The sequence below is a fragment of the Conger conger genome, chromosome 2 (genome assembly GCF_963514075.1).
Source record: "Conger conger chromosome 2, fConCon1.1, whole genome shotgun sequence".
NCBI lineage: Eukaryota > Metazoa > Chordata > Actinopteri > Anguilliformes > Congridae > Conger > Conger conger.
The window spans coordinates 37,958,251-37,981,121 of record NC_083761.1 but is presented as its reverse complement, the minus strand read 5'-3'; the positions used below and the strand labels follow the sequence as shown (position 1 = coordinate 37,981,121).

General features: G+C 39.5%; 1 protein-coding gene across 1 annotated transcript in view; it reads right to left on the bottom strand.

The window, feature by feature from the left end:
• Positions 1 to 22,871, bottom strand: part of cd37 (CD37 molecule) — a 72,708-nt gene that overhangs the window by 31,539 nt on the left and 18,298 nt on the right. Inside the window, exons 2-3 of the mRNA XM_061232126.1 lie at positions 10,888 to 10,955; positions 10,335 to 10,398 (exon numbers count right to left, since the gene is read on the bottom strand). Of these exons, the coding sequence (XP_061088110.1) occupies positions 10,335 to 10,398; positions 10,888 to 10,953 (130 nt within the window). The 5' untranslated portion in view covers positions 10,954 to 10,955. The remainder of the gene's footprint in view (positions 1 to 10,334; positions 10,399 to 10,887; positions 10,956 to 22,871) is intronic.

The following is a 22,871-nucleotide window of genomic DNA, read 5'->3' as shown; positions in this document are numbered from 1 at the left end:
GAGGGATCTGAAGAACAGATGGAAGATCAGTCTGTGACCTGTGACTATAGACCAGTGACTGACACTGACATGCTGACAATTCCATACACGTAGAGCAGTCAGGTTCTTCACATGACACTATGACACAGTCAGGTAGTGCAAGACACACACAATGCACTGATAGACAGAGTGCACCCACACACTCTGTTGTTCCAGTGCTCATGCTCAAGCTAGGTCTAGATATAGCCGCCTTATCAGACCAGTCAATAGGTTAATACAGACCATGTCGGGGCAAGACGTTGTTCATGACACAAAGCTCAATGTTCAGGCTATTTGCAAGTCCATGTTCCAAGTTTTTACTAATTGAGTCCAAAGCCATTTGTTTAGCCTACATCTTTATTGGTCAGATAATTTGTTATAGTGTCAAGTTGTGATTTATCTTCCTGGGCTTGTACTAGACCAGGGGTCGGCAACCCTGGTCCTGGAGAGCCGCAGGGTGTGCTGGCTTTTGTCGTTACTCAGCACTTAATTGATTGATTAAAGCAGCGGATTGCACAGTTAACTCGCCTCACCTGGTTTCTTGGGTATGAATCAGTTGCTGGTATTAAGGCGAAAACAAAAACCAGCACACCCTGCGGCTCTCCAGGACCAGTGTTGCCGACCCCTGTACTAGACAGTATGTGAGGGTCTTGTGGGTTGTAGAAGGCACCCTACTACCAGTAGCTGGATTGAGAGATTAGCGCTACTCTCATACCACTTCATCCTTATGGGATACTTTTGAGGTTGGTTTTCCTGTTTTGGAGATCCAGTGTAATATGTCAGACTGTCGCCAAAATTCAGTGGGGGTGGGTGTAACAGAGTATAAAATGTAGGTTATTTTTATGTGAATTTTACTTGAATTGAGCAACCCCCAGCCAGTATTTGTTGTTTTGTGCTCTTGTGGAGTTTTGGTTCACTGCACTTCGATTAATATCGCGGTTTATGTCCCTCTTGTGTTGCTATATCCCTGTAGCAGATTCAAGTCTGTCTGCTGAGGGTTTGCCAGTGCAGTGGCCATTTAAGAAGACACTTATGTGTTTTGTTTGTCTTCTTCAGACAATAAACGGTCAAAAAGGCAGTTCCTGAAGCTCCTGTCTCTGACTGTTACACATAGCTGTACAATAATTCAAGTTCAGTGGTTGAAAATTGGTTCTAATTTCCACAGTCAATGGTGTGTAAGTGCATTTATAGAGAAGGGGGAGGGATAAACAGTGTTGTGATTTGAAGGTGTTTGTTGCTGCTATTCCTCTCTTGACTGTTAGAAGTCCAAAATTACCCATTGTACCTTTAAGAGTTTATTACAGTGAAAAATCTTGAAGCATTTCTATCTCAGTAGGCTACGTGTACTAATGCAGAATGTTAGAAAATGTGTTTTGTTGCTTTTGGTTGTGGTAGCGAACTGTCTAGTTACCTTTAAATTGCCCTACATTGTTTTGAATATATTTATTCCATCAGCTAAATCAGGAAACAAATTAGATACCATCTGCATCACAAAATCAGATTGTCATGGTTAGTGGCTGTCTCTATTTGTTTCTACTATTGTTTTCCGTTTGGCGTTGTCTGAAGCTCTATCAGATTTTTTCTTCTTCTGTCCCAGTGTTTGGATCTCTCCGGGTCATTATCTCCGACACCTGTGTTCGGCTATAAATAGACCTTACTTCTGCTTTCCGGTGCTTCTAGATTGACGTTGCTTTATGACGAGGAAGCCAGTATAGGTAGAGGTATGAGAAGTTAGCTACTGCATCTCTGTTTGGTTTTATACAGAGACGCAGCTATTTCCATTAGTGATAGGATTACATTTTTTGTTTTTCTGTCCTATGGTCCTCTATTCCTTTCTTTTTGCCTGCAGCCTGTTTATCCTCTGTTCAGCTCCTTAGGCTATTGAGCTGTAGTTACAGGCTTGCTATTTTGTTTGTTTCTCGCTGTTTTAGCGATATTCGCCTCCGTTTGAGGTTGTTTTGTGTTAGCCTTGTGCTAGGGAAGTTTTGCTCCCGTTTTTCCATTTCCTTTTGTTTGTCCTTTTCATTTGCCAAAGATTATTACCCACCAGGGACAGGAAAATTGAAGGTTGTCAATAGAAAGCAGAGCAAGATGGATTTGCAATATAAGTAGGCAAGATTTTACACCTGAAAAAAATAAAAATAAAAATAATAATAATAATAATAATAATTTTAAAAAAGAGATATATATATATATATATATATATATATATATATATATATATATCCAGTGGTGTGAAAAAGTGTTTGCCCCCTTCCTGATTTCTTATTTGTTCGCATGTTTGTCACACTTAAATGTTTCAGATCATCAAACTAATTTAAATATTAGTCAAAGACAACACAAAACACAAGTAAACACAAAATGCAGTTTTTAAATGAAGGTTTTTATTATTATGGGAGAAAAAAAATCCAAACCTACATGGCCCTGTGTGAAAAAGTGATTGCCCCCTAAACATAATAACTGGTTGGGCCACCCTTAGCAGCAACAACTGCAATCAAGCGTTTGCAATAACTTGCAATGAGTCTCTTACAGCGCTGTGGAGGAATTTTGGTCCACTCATCTTTGCAGAATTGTTGTAATTCAGCCACATTGGAGGGTTTTCGAGCATGAACCGGCTTTTTAAGGTCATGCCACAGCATCTCAATAGGATTCAGGTCAGGACTTCGACTAGGCCACTCCAAAGCCTTCATTTTGTTTTTCTTCAGCCATTCAGAGGTGGACTTGCTGGTGTGTTTTGGATCATTGTCCTGCTGCAGAACCCAAGTTTGTTTCAGCTTGAGGTCACGAACAGATGGCCAGACATTCTCCTTCAGGATTTTTTGGTAGACAGCAGAATTCATGGTTCCATTTATCACAGCAAGTCTTCCAGGTCCTGAAGCAGCAAAACAGCCCCAGACCATCACACTACCACCACCATATTTTACTGTTGGTATGATGTTCTTTTTCTGAAATGCGGCGTTACTTTTACGCCAGATGTAATGGGACACACACCTTCCAAAAAGTTCAACTTTTGTCTCGTCAGACCACAGAGTATTTTCCCCAAAGTCTTGGGGAACATCAAGATGTTTTCTGGCAAAACTGAGACGAGCCTTAATGTTCTTTTTGCTCAGCAGTGGTTTTCGTCTTGGAACTCTGCCATGCAGGCCATTTTTGCCCAGTCTCTTTCTTATGGTGGAGTCATGAACACTGACCTTAACTGAGGCAAGTGAGGCCTGCAGTTCTTTGGATGTTGTTGTGGGGTCTTTTGTGACCTCTTGGATGAGTCGTCGCTGCGCTCTTGGGGTAATTTTGGTCGGCCGGCCACTCCTGGAAAAGTTCACCACTGTTCCATGTTTTCGCCATTTGTGGATAATGGCTCTCACTGTGGGAGTCCCAAAGCTTTAGAAATGGCTTTATAACCTTTTCCAGACTGATAGATCTCAATTACTTTCTTTCTCATCTGTTGCTGAATTTCTTTAGATCTCGGCATGATGTCTAGCTTTTGAGGATCATTTGGTCTACTTCACTTTGTCAGGCAGGTCCTATTTAAGTGATTTCTTGATTGAGAACAGGTGTGGCAGTAATCAGCCCTGGGTGTGGCTAGAGAAATTGAACTCAGGTTTGATAAACCACAGTTAAGTTATGTTTTAACAGGGGGGACAATCACTTTTTCACACAGGGCCATGTAGGTTTGGATTTTTTTTCTCCCTTAATAATAAAAACCTTCATTTAAAAACTGCATTTTGTGTTTACTTGTGTTGTCTTTGACTAATATTTAAATTAGTTTGATGATCTGAAACATTTAATTGTGACAAACATGCAAACAAATAATAAATCAGGAAGGGGGCAAACACTTTTTCACACCACTGTATATGTGTGTCTTTAAACGATAGGGTATATCGCAACCACCCCACTTTGCAGGAGTTACGTCCTGCTTCTTATGTGGGGTGGTTAGCATAGGAGTCGCTCCCCTCAGACGTCTTCAACTGAGGGGAGAGCTGCATGTTTCAGAACTGCTGACTTCACTAGGTTTTCAAGTGGGCATCCTACTTCACCGGTGTTTCGTCAACTAGCCCACAACACCTCAGTGGGGCTTGACAGCAGAACCAGCGTCCTGGAAATGCTCCCTCGGCCGTTCAGGACTTCACCACACAGCTCTGACCCCCGTCCCCTCTAAGGCTTTCAGCCAATCTTCTGCTTGGTTGAGCATCTCCTTCATACTTACTTTGTCACTCAGGTCGGCTCTGTACCACCTTCCTAAGCTCTTTACCGGCTTCTCCTTGACCGTTGGGATGGTGTCTTCACCGATCCTCCAACTCATCCAGAATGCAGCAGCTCGTCTGGTCTTCAACCTTCCCAAATACTCACACGTCACCCCCCTGCTTACTTCCCTCCACTGGCTGCCTGTCATGGCTCGCATCAAATTCAAAACATTGGTGCTAGCCTTCCAAGCAGTTAAAGGGTCTTCCCCAGCTTATCTACAAAAAATCATCAGACCCTACACCCCTGCCAGACCTCTTCGTTCAGCCTCCACAGGCCGCTTGGCACCTCCCCCTCTCCGAACCTCCACATCACGCTCACGACTACTGTCTGTTCTGGCTCCACGGTGGTGGAATGAACTCCCCGTTGAGGTCAGAACTGTAGAATCTCTCCCCACCTTCAAGCGCAAGCTGAAGACACATTTCTTCAAGCAGCATCCCTCCCTACCTCCCTGTGAACCTTAATTGTTGTCTCTGTGACTTGCTTTGTGTATCAGTATTTTTAGTTGGCTAGGTAAGCAGTGTTTGGATAGTTAACTTTGGTCACTTTTGCTCTGTTTCTTTGTTCTCAAAAAAAAAAAAAAAAAAGGAGCAGTGGTGCAGATCTTCCCCTGGCCTTTCGGATGAAGTCGTTGACTTCCTTCCATCTGGGCTCTCCGTCATCAAAGGAGATGGTTGGCTCCTCTGGGCAGCACAGCTTTCCTTCCAGGTCGAGTTCTTCCTCTCGCCTTGGGTCACTGTGCACTTTACTGAGGTGCTCTTCTACCTCCTCCTTCGGCACCTTTAGCACTCCTGATCTTTTGACTCCAAGGAGCCCTGACAGGTACTTGAAGGGGTTTTTGGTGAACTTAACCCTCTCCTTTTCCCGCCTCCTTCTATCCCTTCTGTGGCACTCCGCTCGGCGCAAGGTCTTTATGCGCTCCCTCACGTTATCTCGCATCTCTTTAAGGGCAGGTTTTTTGTCTTCAGGAGCCTGCTGAAAAACCTTCTTCAGTCTTCTCAAGTCACCTCTGAGTTTTGCAATCTCCCTTGAGCGTCCGTTCTCTCCAGCGTGCTGCGGGCCTTTGGTCTTTCTCTGCTCCATCCCAAAGCGCTCTGCTCCTATGTTCCAGATGATAGTGGACATTGCTTTCATCTTCCTGCCAATGTCACCAGCGAGGACAGACTCCAGGACTTGGTCTACTTCCCGGTCGAAAGACTCACAGTCTTTCCTGGCTGCTGCTGTTGGCCACGTCACTAGCTTTTTCCTCATCTCCCCTCCCTCAATGGCCTGCACTCCCTGACCTGTTTCCTGACTGGCTTGCCTCTCTTGTTGTTGCAGGTCGTCTGATACGTTGTTGTTACTTGAGAGAATGCTGACGCCTTTGTTGTGTGCCTGGAGATTCTGGGTGCTGTGGTTGGACACCTGACCCTGCCTCTCCTCTGTCTCATCAGGTTGAATATCTCAGAAACAAATTGTCCCCTGGGATTTTCACACACACTACTCTCTAGATTTTGCAAAGAATGGTGCAAAAAACTAATTAAAATCCAGTGAGCAGCAGTTCTGCAGACAGAAATGCCTTGTTAATGACAGACGTCAGAAGAGAATGGCCAGACTGGTAAAGCTGACAGAAAGGTGACAGTAACACAAATAACACATTACAACAGTTGTATGTAGCAGAGCGTCTCTGAACACACAACACATCATAATTCTAAGTGGGTAGGCTAATGCAGCAGAAGTCTAAAAAATGAGTCTAATAAATACCTAATAAAGTGTCACTGAGTGTATATTTGTTCAGTTAATTGAGACTATGCATCTGTTTTTATTATGCTATCACCGTCAGTTCTGCTGTTTCCTAAATGTGGGGCAAAATGTAGGGCAAAACTTCTCAAAACAAACACGTCCTCTGACACCACTGGACGTGTTTGGTTTGAATCTCCATCCTGTGTTTCCCAGAAGGTAAAGGGTGCTCAAACTCCGCCCTTGAATGCAGAGACTGGGTTATGGAAGGCCACCCATCCAGGTGATCACATGACACTCCCAGAAAATACAATAGCGTTAGCATACAAATATCACTAGCCTGAGCGATATGACAGAGAGCTCTGACTTCCCTGAGTTAGAGGACAAGCTTTTCGATTTTGACGAAGAAATATAACTTTAAAGTTTTGAAACGGATGAACTGCGTGAGCGAGAGAGACAGCGGAGGAACACGGACAACCGAACACGGAGTTTGCATCAATGCCAATAATAACTTTGATCGAACCCTTGCAACATCCTGTAGTCTCTCGCTCACGCAATTCTTCCTCTGTAAATGATGGTTAAAAACTGTAAACTGTGTTGTATTTCTTCGTCAAAATCAAAAGGCTTGTCTTGCAAAATGTGGATAATTTAAAAAAAGGATGCGGGAGCAACCATGTCAAATTTCAACAGACATTCGAAAACTAATATGGAAAGGTGTTCACATAACTCGCGTTCGTGACTCAGTATTCGTGTCACCGTTTAATCAGCATAACAGAAGCGCATATTTTCTTATTTTGTTGACTGCCGATGTTGGTTTGCATTTCAAAATGGTTGATCTTGAAAAGTTATGCAAGCTAGAGAACCACGAGCGTAAGGTAACAATAAAACAAACTTCTTCAGGTTGGCTTGAAAAGCCCCATGCATTTTCATTGTCAACGTACTTCATGGAAGCAGCTGCGTTTTCATTTTTAATGGGATTTTGATCTGGAGCCTGATCAAGGATTGCACTGTTAAAAACCTTTCAGTATGATCTTTAAGATCGATATGCAAGCAAGACAGCGAGTGATTTTGAATGTCTTGTTAGGTGACGTTTTGTATTAATTGCGTGGACATTGTTTGGTGTTCCAGTGTCATACAAATATGAACTGTATTTTCGAGAGAGCTTGTTTGTAATTGACCTTAACATGAAAAGCTACCGTAGAAACCGAGTTTGCCATGTAGTGTAGTTGCATGCGGTTTTGAAATTATTTATAATTTTACTATGCAATAGTGCGCAATGGCTTTCCTTAGGATTCGAAGTTATCCTATAGAATAATATAGCTCCTGATTTCTTGCATATCTAGCCTTATTAGATTTTTTTGAATGATTAAAGTAAATGCTTAACAGCTATCTTCATTTTAAAAATTAAAAGGTACGAGTATATTCATAAACCGATACTGCTACGTGATTCAAATTTCAACACTTTGTAACTTTGTTTACAAATAAAGTTATAATTAGTTGCAGATGCACATTAAACCTAGTTCTAGACTGAATTTAACTGGGGATTATCTATATAAAGCTGCATTTAGTCCAGGATTAACCGGCCCCTATTTTCTTATTGACCATCATCTTATATTACAGCCCATGATAATGCTTACATTATGAGTCACATGAGTCACACAGAGTTCTTTATATTTTATATTGAGCTTTTGGAAAGCCTTTCTCCAGCCATCTTGAGAAACGCTTTGCCAAAACGTTGGCTCTAGTTCATTGATATATATTTTTCTGTGCCCCTGATAATACTGCTTCTTCAATTAGAGAATCGTGATTAATTTCTATAGCCAAATTGTTGTTTAGGCTGCACCATTCTGGAGACTAAATCTCTAATAAATTTTTATCTGGTCAAGTCTTTATTCTTGTCATAGCTGGTGTTCTCGTTGGTAATTTCCTGAAGTTATTCGAAATACTTGCTTTCAAATTCTTTGCTGGCTGATGGTCACATTGACTAAACTGGGAATATGTATTACTTTATGTAGCTTAGTATATATTTGGTATTGGCATAAATTGGTCAATAAAAGAGATATGGAGCTTTGTTTTTGTTTAAAATGTACCACGGACGGGCGGCGCCTAGCCAGTGATGAAAAAATAAACAAATAATACATGAATAAATAAATAAAATAATAAGATTTCTTTTTTCTTTTTTATGAGCAATAATGTCAGCGAATTGAAAATAGATGCATTAATTATTGTCTCACGACGCAATTCAAATTCGGGAATTCACTGTGATTTGGCTGCAAGCCTACATAGGTTGACGTTACTACAGTGGGGAGAAAGCTCTCGCGAAAGCAAGCGTGTTGACCCGTATTATTTTTACATTAACGTGAAAAGCTGACTGTTGCACAGACTTGGCGTACTTGCATACAGTAAATAAACAAAAAAGCCTTATTGATGCTATATGCTTGTTGGCTAAACAAGATGGGAACGATGAGAGCGTCAGCTTATGCAATCGCGGAAATTATGTGGAGCTCTTAAATGTAATGGTCGATAAGGACAAACGATTTGGTAGAAGCCGTTACTAATGGAAAGGTCGATTAATTAATTAATTTTTCTTTGTTAGCGTTAACTGTAGCTATCACTCAAGATTTATGTAATAGATTTACAGTAACGTTTATGTAAATTTATTTTATTTTATTTATTGAATGGAAACGAAGTGGCACATGTTGTCTTGAAAGTAGGTTAGGCCCAGGCTAGCTTAACTAAGCATTCTGTAAAAGGCTGATGTTAATGTTAACGTAGCTAACGTTATTCATTGGCTGTTTTACCGGGTTTCTGGCATTGAATTGACGCTTGTTCAGGTTGTCTCATTACCCTGTGTATTTATAACTGTCTTTTTAAGTTGCTCTTTGCTAGTTCGTCTTGTCCCATTTTCCAAGTCTGCCCTTGTATTCCATTCCCCTGGTTCTAGCCTTTTTCCGCTAGCCTTTTTCTGCTACCCTGTATCCTATCTGTTTTTCTGTGCCCTGATTTTTGCATTCTGAGATTTGTGATATCTACCTTTCTGTGTTTTTGAATTTTCGATTTGTACTTTCGCTGGTTTGGTCTGTCTCCTTGGTTTTTGAACTCTGCCTGTTTCATGATTACGCTCCGCCTGCCCCGTATGTATCCATCTGCCTGGATTATGACTATTGCCTGTTTTTGGATAACATATTGGATCTTACTTCTCATTGAATCTGCCATTTTCTCATCACCCCTAAGTCTGCGCTTGGTTCCTCTGTCCCCCAAACCTGACAATTGTGGCCTGAACAAGGCCAAGCTGTGACTATATCTGTATCCCAGACAGTGTTCTAGGCAATGTGCCAAGTGATATGCCAGGTGACGTGCCAAGCATTGAGCATTGTCAGAAACAATCATGTAGTGGAAATAGAAGTGAATTGTTCATTTTTTATTAAATCAAGATGCTACAGAAATAGGATAAAAGAGGGATCTGATCTCAGTCTGTCTTTTCTGTCTTGGGAATGAATGAGAAACTGTTTTTGTGTTGTTGTTCTATGCAGACCAGCTCGGGTTCTTGTCACAAGTCATATACAATAAACCCACTTCTATCAGACTCAGTTCTCTTTGAGTTTTATTTTGAAGTTTTAATTTAATGTGGCAAGAACGTCCAGTTGTCTCTGTCACAGATTGCCATGAGAGTGTGGTCGCTAGTCACCAGTGTTTGTGATTTACGCTATTTTGTGATTTGTGATTTTTTTCTTCCTTTTTTTATTCATGGAACAAACTGTGACGGATGTGTTACTTAAGAGTATAGTGCTTTAGGACAATGTAGGTGTGTGCTAAAAGGGCGAGTGTGATGGCAACACGGATAGCCAAAATGTTCCTTGTAAAATTGTTCACGGACAGACATCGTTTTATATGGTTTCGGTTTTTAATTTATGTTAAGATTAACCAGATGAAGATTTAATAGAGATTTACCTGCATAACAGTGCAAAACTGTAGTAGTTGTGCTTCAGGTGAAAGTCTTGGTTTCAATGTACAACACCACTAAAACGACACCATTTCCGGGTTACGACACCCCAACTTCCAAGTACAAGTAACGTATACAGATACAAGTATTTCAATTGGTTTAACAGATATGGAAACAGATACGAGTAATGCACTACTTGCTCACCCCTAATATTGCCCTTGAGATTGAGACCAGAAACTGAAATTATACCCTACAGGGGACAAAATTAATTGCCGGGTCTTAGGAGGATACGCATTAAAATGTTCACACCTGAAAGGAATAAAGCATTCATATGAATCCTATGTCAATTATTGTGTCATTGTGTGGATAATCTACATTATGGTAAAGTACTCAAAACAAAAAATATTGAACTTACTGAAGAAGCTCATTTCATCAAATACAATCCATAATCCAAGAAAGAGCAGGAGCATTCCCAGAGTCTAGAAGCCAGGTAGAAACAGTGATTTAATATATGCACTGGCTCATTTAACATCACACTTTACACTATACTGTAAATACAAGACTAAAAACTAAAATGTCTATTTTTTGCAGATTTCTATACAGTTAACTACATGCACAGCATTCTGAGTAAAATAAAACTAAAACTGACATGCTACCAGTATTCTCGCAGTATGAGTGCGGAAAAAAGAGTAGGTACATGTATCAACAATTTTGAATAACCTTGATTGAAATGTTCGCAAATAAATCGTTTTATTTCTGTTTTAGTGAGTAAAGTGGCCTGATAGTACCAACACTTTGTGACTTATTCACATTGTTAATTAAGGAAAATGATTGAAAACAGACCAATCATTAGTTTCTACCTCCTCGATTTTTAGCTCAGAAGCCGAACACTGCATGTTTCCATAAGCTATTGAGGTTTGTGTGTGTGTGTGCGGGTGTGTGTATGTGTAAAAGAAGTGTTTACTTACAAAAAAGAATAGATTAAACAGGAACAGGAAGTATTTGATGAGACTGAGGCAACCATGTGATACCATATCTGAAATGAAAAGAGCAACAATCATTACAACCAACCAAATAAAAAATAAAATATGCATAATAAAATAAAATTACTACACCAATAAATACGAGCAGCACAACACCAACTAGGCAACAACAATAAAGTGACAATGTTATTAAATAATTGTTGTTAGTTTGATACACAAATATTAATAAACATAAATCCAAGAAACAGGAAAAGTGTTTGAACAGTGTTGTGCCTGGGCTGGAGGTGGGAGTTTTTTTTCATAGAGCCAATGAATATATCATTTTGGAAAGAATCCATTTGTCTCCAACTTCAAACTAGTCAATGGTCAGACAAAATATAATTGTATTTTTATTTTATTGTTTATTTTTGCAGGGACAGTGCACAATTAAAGAGTAATCGCAGTTAGCTAGCACCTAATTTACATCTGTTGTCCCTGGGCAGGTAGACAGATAACCACAGAAACAGCAAATACACTACATAAAACAGCTCAATCCATAAAGGTCCTTCAATATACAGTTGTGTTCAAATAAATAGCAGTGCATTAAAAAAAGTGAATAAAGAGCAAATATTTTTTAATAGCTTTTAGTTCAATATTTCAAATGTAGTCAAAACATTACACATTCAATTCAAAATCAAAGCATTAGCAAATTTTATGAAGTCTGCATTATTCTTTTACAGGAAGCAAAGAAAAGGAATATTAATCTATGAAAAAAATGGAAGTGTCAACATTTTTCTCTTAACTCAAACAATACTGTACAAACTGAAGAAATGTTTTCAAGATTTAACTTCACTTTAAATTACTGAACTAATATTTAGTTGCATAACCATTGTTATGCGCATCTGCGTTTCTGGCACCTAGAAACAGGTATTTCATTCCAGGATGAACAAACTACATTCCACAGTTCCTGTGAATTTTTGGGTTTTGCTTCTGCATTTTTAATGTCAAGTTTTCAATGGGGTTGAGGTCGGGGGATTGAGCTGGCCACTCCATTACCTCAATCCTTTTTGTCTGGAACCAAGATGTTGCTCGCTTACTTGTGTGTTTGGGGTCATTGTCTTATTGAAACACCCATTTCAGGGGCATATGGCAACATAATCTCTTCAAGTATTGTGATGTATTCAAACTGATCCATGATCCCTGGTATACGAACCCAACACCGTGGTATGAAAAACATCTCCATACCATGTTTTTTGCGCCACCATGCTTCACTGTCTTCACAGTGTACTGTGGCTTGAATTCAGTACCCAGGGGTCATCTGATGTACTGTTGATGACCACTAGACCCGAAAAGAACAATTTACTCTCATCAGTCCACAGAATGTTATGCCATTTTTCTTTGGGCCAATCGATGTGCTCCTTGGCAAATTCTAACCGATTCTGCACATGCCCTTTTTTCAACAATGGCTTCTTGCTCATAGCTTAGCTTCGATCAAATGTCTTCTGACTGTAACAGCACTTACAGGTAATTGTAGATCATCTTTGATCTTTCTGGAGCTGATGAATGGCAGAATCTTTGCCATTCTGACTATTCTTTGATCCGTTTTAACAGTAGTTGCTCGTTTTCTTCCGCGTGTTTCGGGTTTTGCATGTCATGACAGTTAGGTCTGATGTGTTTCTATTACACTACTACATCTACAAGTAAATATCATTACCACTAATAACAGTGGTTCATCTGGTTACTGATGTTGTATTGCTATTTTTTTAACACAACTGTAAATAGTTAAAATCAGTATCATATGTACAAATTGGTGATAAATTTAGCCAAAGCTTGAGGCTGAACTGAGGTACCCAGTCCCCCCTAGTAGATGCGCTAGTCCTACTGGCACTATAACTGCTGGGATAGGCCAAGCATCTTATAAGAGCCGAGATTATGAATCATTTTAAACATCAGGCATGCATCAGAGTCAAATAAGAAGAATCAAAATTGAGGAAATGATATATCTTTAAGGATGTTACAATGATGATAATCCTTTGGCTTATTATCTAGTACTTTTAGGATTTGTTTATAGAGTGAGTACAGTGGCTTGAGTGTAGTCACACCTCCCTGTGCCAGGTTTTCATGCAGTAATCACAGTATGTACAAAAATCTTTGCAGCAGACGGAGACAACTGATGCCTGATGCTCTTAAAATTATTCAGATTAAATTTGACATTGCTGACCCTACTAATTCATTGTTTGTAAGACAGGTTTGTGTCAATTATAATGCCTAGATATTTAACATGTCACAGATGTGATGACTGAAATGAAATTTCAGGATTAACTGAATTATTGATCCTCACTGTAAAATACATGCAAACATACAAATACATACAAACATTAAGGACCAAGAATGAATTAGCTAGCCAATCCGACACTTTGCTCATTGTAGCTGTCAGTTTGGCTGTATCTTTATCAAGATTACCTTTGATTTGTTCAATAAAAAAGCAATTTTCCGTTTCTGTCGAATAATGCTTTCGGAAACTAAATTGCATGGGGTGTAGAGTAAATTCACCCTCATTTAAATAAGAAACTAGCTGATCACAAACGACCATTTCTGCAATTTTAGAAACTATTGGAAGAATATTAATTGGTCTATAATTTGATGGGTTAGTTCTTTCACCTGATTTAAAAGGCCTACTGCAGCCTTCCAGAGGGAAAACAGGAGTTAAAGGACTGATTTATAATTTCAAAAATCTGATCTTCCATCACTTTTGATTGTTAATTTATTGCCACATTTTGAAATGATTTTCCTTTGTAATTGTATTCATATTTTCCCAAATAAATGAGCTAATTAGACTCATTCATTAGTTTAATGAAATAATTCGCTTTAGCCTCTCAGTTCTTTTACTACTTTATTTCGCAATTCCTGAAAGTTTTTCTTAGTGGAGGGGGATGTGGTAATCCTTCAAGTCTCTGCTTCATAAGCCTCCTAGGATGCTCATTTAACCATGGTGCAGTGTCACTGAATCTGGCCATCATAATATTAGATGCCTTTTCTATGTCATCAGACTGCAGGAAACATCATTCCAATTGTCCAATAGCTTTAATTCCTGTTTTCCTGGTTTAGCATTTATATAGTGTTTTTATCCAAAACCCTTTACAATTGATGCCTCTCATTCACTCATTCACAGCGACTGGCTACAATGCAAGGTACAAACCAGCTTGTCGGAGCAATTGGGGGTTAGGAGTCTTGCTCAGGGGTGCTTTTATACTCCTATCTTTTCTAATACAAATGCAGTCTTCACAGGCAAAACCCAAGGCTAAAACCAAGAGTAGGCATTCAGAACTATTTATTGTTGAACTAATCAATCTAACAGGACATATCTGGGCAACACGAAACACCTGTCAGTCACATGTTCCAATACTTTTGCTCACCTAAAAGTTGTTTAACAAATCTAGATAAAATACCAGGAAATAAAAGCTGAAATTCCCAAAAACAAAGGAACTGACCTAGCTGTTTCAATACTTTTGGAGGGGACTGTAGATTGAATGACACAGCCCGCTACACATGGTAATATACTCTAGCCTGATTAAGTTTTCTTTTCTGCACTTGACTAATTTGTCAATATAACGAGACATCATGTTTCTACGATGATAATAGGTCAGGGAGCGGGGATACTGTGAGCAATGTAAATCTTCCTCAATTTCCTTTATGGTCAGAGCAGTGTGAAGACTGCAGATCCAGTGTCCATACATGCCTTTTCATTTGTAGGGCCTAGATACATGGTTGGCATTTATATAGCGCCTTTATCCAAAGCGCTGTACAATTGATGCTTCTCATTCACCTATTCATACACACACTCACACACCAACGGCGATTGGCGGCCATGCAAGGCGCCGACCAGCTCGTCAGGAGCATTTGAGGGTTAGGTGTCTTGCTCAGGGACTCTTCGACACAGGCGGGGGATCGAACCGGCAACCCCCGACTGCCAGACGACTTACTGCCTGAGCCATGTCGCTTGTAATAGTGCTGGTTTTAAAAGCATAATGTTTCATTTGTCCAAGCCGTTGTCAAAGTGTGTGTTGTCATCTGAGTGATTTGAGTGGAATCCATATCAGAAAGCACCTGTAAGTATCATTCTGTTGCTGTGTTGCTTAAGCTTGCTTAGCTTTATGGTAATTCAGCTTGCAAATACCATAAGAATACAGATAGCACTGTGTGTGACTAGGAAAAGAGTACCAGCACCAGCAAAACCAGATAGGAAAGCTCGGCACCACCTCTGGAAACAATGGAGAAAATCTGTTTCATTTGCTCTAGCAGTGTAAGCACGAAGCACAGTTCTATCAGGCCTGCAACAGAGGTTCTTTTACTTTGTTTTCATTATTGCCAGCTAATTTGTCTTATCTTGTGTGTGTGCCTACGTGTTTTTGCAATTGTATTGCATGGCATTTTAGTTAACCAAGGTTGTAATTTCACTCCTGTTCAGTTAAACTGCTTTATATCATTGTAGCCATTCCTACACAGATTAAATATTGGAACATAGCAGTATAATGTACTGAAGCTTGTTGAATTTAATTATTGTATGAATTAATACATACATGAGTTAAAGTGTATCTAGAACCTAAAAGTATACTATGTGTCAGTTACTTGAGTAAAAGCTTAACAGTTTTATACTCACCTCAAGTGGTTTGATTCCACTTATCTTACTTTATTTACCTTAAGTGATTTAAAAGCTAATTCAAATCAAATTTATTTTTGTGAATAAATTAAATATTTGTTTGTTTATTTAGGTAGATATATTGAATCTATCAAGGCTATGGGTGTAAATCTGTTCATTGTCACACGATAATCACACTTACTTGGTCAGTTAACATCTATTATACATACAGTAAAGTCATATAACCTAGGTGATAAGTGCATTTTGTGAAAAGCGGTAAACATACTGAGTAATCTTTTGGTTAAAAGAACGTAGGCGCTGTATCTCATGTCCAGGTGTACTGAGGCAATGTTACATACAAAATGTTAGAAAATGTGTTTTATGCCCTTAAGAGCTTTTGGTTGTGGTAGAGCAGTCTAGTCGCTTTGAAATTGCCACTGCCTCATTTTGAATGTATTGATTCCATTAGCTAAATCGGGAATACTGTGGAAACATGTGAGCTGGCAAATAATTACCATCTGCTTCACAGAATCAACACCGTTTGTCTCTTCACTCACTTAACAGAGGGGAATGATTGGAAATTGCATTAGTGTAGTTACCTCAGAATTCAGCTAGGCACCTCTGTACCTGGAGTTTATAAGTCAATTGAAACTTCCCTGAACTGACTATGATCAGGAAAGGTAACAACAAGCTGTAGGGACATTTGTAGGCTACATATAAATAATGCTGATTTAGAGATTATTAAGAACGTTGAGGGCTTTAATTTGGAGGTAATCAATGTTCATTAGTATTACTATGTGTTGTACTGGCCGAACTAGACAGTCTAGATGTGTCCATGATAATTACACTGATTACAGGTTAATTTGGTATCTTCCATTCGGTCCAAACATTCACATTTCAGCTGTCAGCTTTTCTCATGTTACCTAGTGATTTAATCAAATCACAACCTACACCCATGTTTGAATAAGATCCTGGGCAATCAGTTGTAACATTCAATATAAAATGTACATAACATTAATGAGTACAACAACATTTTTACAGCAGTAAATTTGCATTTTTCCACAGTAACTGCTTATTGTTCACACAACCACCACCAGCTGGCAAATGTGAGCACTCTAATCCATAGCGGTCTGAAATAATTGCAGTTTCCAACAATAGGGGGCAGCAGTGCCCTTTTTCAAATTCTTTTATCATTTTTACGACAAAAACTATATTGGTCAGACTGCTGGCGAAAGGGGCTCTGCTGCAATTAGCACAGAAGGGCAGAATCTGTTGAATATCTGCACAAAGCTGTTATTGATTGAGTGGAAGACATATTTCTCTGGTGGAAATACAATGAATTCCACTGAATGCTTTTTGGCTGCAAAATTTCACCATCAGAATACTTTTCAGTGCAGATGAAATGTAGCCACCCACATACACTGCTGAAGCTGAACAGTGAACATGCTGGTTTTCCAGGCAAAAAGGAAAACAGAAGAAGAAGATGGTGTTTGTCAGCTTCTCCCTCTAGCCACCCATGCAATTAAGCCACCCCATAGCCACTGCAGTCAAACAATGCCCCCTCCACTATTTTTATTACATGGCCACGGATAGGGCATAGTCTCTTAAAAGTAACACAGACAGTGATCAAAATGCTTGCAGCAGGGCAATGTGGATTGTGTATTGTTTGAGGAAACAGTAGAGCATGTCATAATGCACTGTTGGAGGTATCACAGGGAAAGGGAGGTAATGTTAGCTAAGACAAGGGAAGCCGGGCAAAACATACACAGTCGATGCTTTGATCTACATTCCGCAGCAGTAGATGGTGGTAATAAAACCTAAAGCTGGATGCCAACCGCCATTAAGAAGAAGATGTATTCATGTATTTGGAATCTTAGTGCATGTGTGTCATGTGAGTGTACATTTCTGTGATCTAATTTGGAACAACATGCTCAAAAACAGGAAGCTGATGCAAATGAGAAGAGGTTTCCATCTTCCTCATTTTGTTGGTCTGTGGGGAATCAGTATGACTCCTTATCATTATGACTCATAGGGCCATATTTTCCGGAATCAACTTTGCATGGGGCATTGTAGACACAGTCAAGTAGCGAGCTGCATGGTGCACTGGGCATGGCTACTGAAGCATGCCATTTTCCGTTGTCGAGCGAGGGCAACACTTGGCACACCACGCCAATGCGCCATGCAAAGTTTATTTGTGCATGGGCAGGTGGAAATAGGCTGGATTATGCTCACTATATTATCAGTGAGTGGGGTGCACCTTGATTCATCTCCAATCAAATGAACTGAAGTGAAATGAATTTCCATTGCGATCCATGCATATTGCACAGGTTGGATTGGCAATTGGTTTTATGAAAATTGACTCCTAACGAGAAATAAGAGAAATCTGTTTGAAAATCAATCCAACGTATTTGCTTCTGTCAGAATTCCATCATCAATTCCATCAATCAATTTCAATATTTGTACCTTCAGTTTTTGTTCATTTTGTTAATTGAAAGTATTTAGGCATCAATTATTTACAGGAATGAACGTGACTGGGTAGCAAATCGCACTTCCCTAAAGGAATCTCTTGCTCCAAAGCTCTATTAAAGCCCTTGAAACCATCGTGGGCTCACAATCCTCCACTCAATGATCACTGTGGCAGGATCACCCAGCTCCAGAAAAAAAGTGAATTCCACGCAGTGCGGCATTCGAGGAAAACGCTGCAGTTCGTTACAGCATTGATGACCTGATTTGTTGTCAAAATCTGCATATTGTTGGCATTCCGGAGGGTTTGGAGGGTAAGAACCCGAGGTGGTTCATGTTTGAGCTGTTCATGAAAGTGCTTGGTGATGAGCTCCCCAGCCCTCCCGAACTAGACCGAGCTCACCGCAGCCTGGGACCCAAACCACAGCAGGACCAGCACCCACATCATTGTGCACATTCATCACTATACTGAGAAGGAACAGGTACTACAGTGGGCTAAGGAGCGCTCTGATATGTCCTTTAATGGGCATCAGATCAAGTTCTATGAGGACTTCAGTATAGCAGTAGCCAGGAAACAGGCAGATTTTCCTGTTTCAAATCTACTTTCTACAAGAAAGGAGTTTGCTTTGACATGCTGTATCCTGCCCAGCAATGAGTCACGCTGAATGGCACAAATGATCATTTTGATTTCCCAGAGAAGGCTCAGCATTTTTATCAGCAGCACTTTGCTGTGAGTTGAGTTTAACTGTAGATGACCTATTCTGATAAACAAATTGCTTCAAAACGTTATACTGTTGGGACTGTAGGATCTATTTAGCAACTTATTGTTATATTGGCAAAACGTTAAGTGCCATTTTCATATTTTTTTTATACCCCTGCAACAGCTGTGGCCGGAGGCAATATGTTTTCAGGTTCATCTGTCCGTCCGTCCATCTGTCCCATTCTTGTGAATGCAATATCTCAGGAAAGCATTTCACTTGGACTCAAGGATGAATTGAGTAGATTTTGCTGGTCAAAGGTCCAAGGTAATTGTAACGTCATAAATTAATATGAATAAAGAAATTATTTTGGCCATAACTCAAGAATTCATAAGTTAATTTGACAAACATTTACACAAATATCTAATAAATGTCTAATATAAAATAGTTAAGTCATTTTATATCCAAAAGGTCAAAGGTCAACTTCACTCTCACAGAAAATAATCTTCAGGTTTTGTTGATTGGTGATGTAATCATTAGTTGATATTTTCAAGTTAGTCAAACATTTTCAAGTTTAAAAAATATTTTTAAAATTACAGAATTTTTTATATTCTTAATTTGTAGTTGGTTTGAGAGAACAAAATGATACATTCATACAATGTTGTTTAAACGTGCAATTTTATAAAAACATTTTCTTCATTCATTCCACTACTCTGCCTTAAACCACATATTCAGGTTGTAATGAGAAAAAATGTTATTCAACATTTAATGTTGTTTACATTATAGCACCTTTATAACACCAATGACAAAGAAACGGCACATTAATTCTTTACATTAAGCTCTACTTCTTGTGGATTCATAAAGATGAGTTGAGTTAAAGATGAGATGATGCTGGACAGCCTGGGATGTAAACTGCAACTTGACTGGTTGACGAAGGCATACAACTGCAAGGCGGTTACTTCACTCAAGTTTATTAATTATTTATATTAATATCAAGTTAAATTATTCATGTTATGGTCTAGCCTATGTAAAAGGGTATCTTTTTCTTTTTTTTCTTTCATTCTTATGGTGCTTGGAATTCTTGAAATTTTTTTTATTGTGGGAATATGTTGGTTACTTTTCATTTAGGAGGTATTCATGATTGTTGTGTTATCCTGTTTGGAGGTGCAAAATGCTTTCTCTGGTTGCATAATCCCCTTTTTTATTTTTATTTATTTTATTCAATCTTTTGGTCCTTTTAATTCATGCATAAGGCTGCCTCTAGTGTAAATGCAGGTTATGATGGGGCCTACTATTCGATTAGTTAAATGGAATGTCCGTGGGTTGGGCGGTCCTGTTAAGTGCTGCAGAACATTTTCTCACTTGAAATTCCTTAATGTTGAAGCAATGTTTCTCCAGGAAACCCACTTGCGTATTAACAATCATACCAGACAACGTAGGCCCTGGATTGGACAAGTCTTTCACTCAAAAAACTCACAGTGGAAATTTAATATAGGGTTATTAGCTGACAAAGACTTTTGTGAATATAGACCACTTCTGACCAGACTTCTCTACACAGTAAATGGTATACCTGGGTCCCACTGGTTTCTGCCAATTCTGAGCTGATAGCACTGCTGGACATCTTCCGATTGCAAAGGGAAGTAAGCATGATGTGAAGTTTCCTTGGCCGAACACTGCATCTATGATCCTCAACGTTGCCCGTTTCCAGCACATCTGGAAACCCCTGTCTGCCTTGAAATTGGCTGTTCCTCACCCAGTTTTAACCATCCTACACAGCTGTTTCGATTTCAGTTAATGATTGTGTTTCAACCTACAAATTAAATTGATGAGCATAGCTCCTGTTTGGTATAACCTGACTATATGCCTACAAAATCCCTGACTTTGTGTACCTTGAAGAATTGATACTGGTTTGAAGGCAAAGGGTGGTCACACCAAATATTGATTTGATTTAGATTTTTCTTCTGTTCACTCACATCGCATTTTGTTAATTGATAAAAAATAAACTATTAACATTTCTATTTTTGAAAGCATTCTTACTTCACACCTTTTTTCTCACCTGCCTAAAACTTTTGCACAGTACTGTATATATATATATATATATATATATATATATATATATATATATATATATATAGCACAGCCATTTTCAGATCTCTCCAGAGATGTTCAATCGGATTCAAGTCTGGGCTCTGGCTGGGCCACTCAAGGACATTCACAGAGTTGTCCTGAAGCCACTCCTTTGATATCTTGGCTGTGTGCTTAGGGTCGTTGTCCTGCTGAAAGATGAACCGTTGCCCCAGTCTGAGGTCAAGAGCGCTCTGGAGCAGGTTTTCATCCAGGATGTCTCTGTACATTGCTGCATTCATCTTTCCCTCAATCCTGACTAGTCTCCCAGTTCCTGCCGCTGAAAAACATCCCCACAGCATGATGCTGCCACCACCATGCTTCACTGTAGGGATGGTATTGGCCAGGTGATGAGCGGTGCCTGGTTTCCTCCAAACATGACGCCTGGCATTCACGCCAAAGAGTTCAATCTTTGTCTCATCAGACCAGAGAATTTTGTTTCTCATGGTCTGAGAGTCCTTCAGGTGCCTTTTGGCAAAATCCAGACGGGCTGCCATGTGCCTTTTACTAAGGAGTGGCTTCCGTCTGGCCACTCTACCATATAGGCCTGATTGGTGGATTGCTGCAGAGATGGTTGTTCTTCTGGAAGGTTCTCCTCTCTCCACAGAGGAACGCTGGAGCTCTGACAGAGTGACCATCGGGTTCTTGGTCACCTCCCTGACTAAGGCCCTTCTCCCTCGATTGCTCAGTTTAGACGGGCGGCCAGCTCTAGGAAGAGTCCTGGTGGTTCTGAACTTCTTCCATTTATGGATGATGGAGGCCATTGTGCTCATTGGGACCTTGAAAGCAGCAGAAATATTTCTGTACCCTTCCCCAGATTTGTGCCTCGAGACAATCCTGTCTCGGAGGTCTACAGACAATTCCTTTGACTTCATGCTTGGTTTGTGCTCCGACATGCACTGTCAACTGTGGAACCTTATATAGACAGGTGTGTGCCTTTCCAAATCATGTCCAATCAAATTAATTAACCACAGGTGGACTCCAATTAAGCTGTAGAAACATCTCAATGTTGATCAGTGGAAACAGGATGCACCTGAGCTCAATTTTGAGCTTCATGGCAAAGGCTGTGAATACTTAAGTACATGTGATTTCTTAGTTTTTTATTTTTAATAAATTTGCAAAAAATTCAAAAAAACTTATTTCATTATGGGGTGTTGTGTGTAGAATTTTGAGGAAAAAAATGAATTCATTCCATTTTGGAATAAGGCTGTAAGAAAATGTGGGAAAAGTGAAGCACTGTGAATACTTTCCGGATGCACTGTATATGTATATATATAGATAATTCCTTTTTTTTTTTTTGGCTGGATGTTGTATGTTGAGGGGGGGTAACTAAGAAATACTGAAATGTTTTTCAAGTATTTATTCAATGTAACACAGGCTATCCAGCTGTTCACAACAGTGAATGGCTTGGTATGAACTCTTGCTCAAACAAAATAAAAAATTAAGGTATAATGAAATTATGTGTACAATATGGCTTACTAAACTGAACTGACCAATTGTGTTTCGCGTGGAGAACGGGTGTTTGGGGTTCACACATGTTGCGTGTGCGACTTTCTCCTTGGTTATTAAACTTGAACTTGACCCAAATGATCAAAAAATCGTAACTATTAAAATTAATATTAAATATGAACAAATTGTTGTTTATCGGTCTCTTTCACATTGAGTACAACCGGATGATATTGGCGAGGAAGATATGCTAGGAGATAACTAAAGCTAGTAATTGGCTCATTATCCGTGATCAGTGAATTGGCCTGCTTTATTATTATTTTTTTACATTGGCTGCAGTAGCTGTAAGTCAGTGACAAATAGTAACATAAAGTTAAAACTGTAATTGGCCAGTTCTTCCCTGGTTCCTCCCCGTTAGATGAGTAAAAATTACTGCCTGTTACCATTTTCCTCACTTCTGTCATGTGCATGTCAAGAGAGTGTTGAGTGAACTTAAATTAAGGATATAACTACTTAACTAGTATCTTGCCATAGTGTGACCAGGTCGGAACGATAGTCACAGGGTGTTCCTGACCAAACCTTATACAGGTGTATGTTCTGGGTTGCTACCGAACCAAACA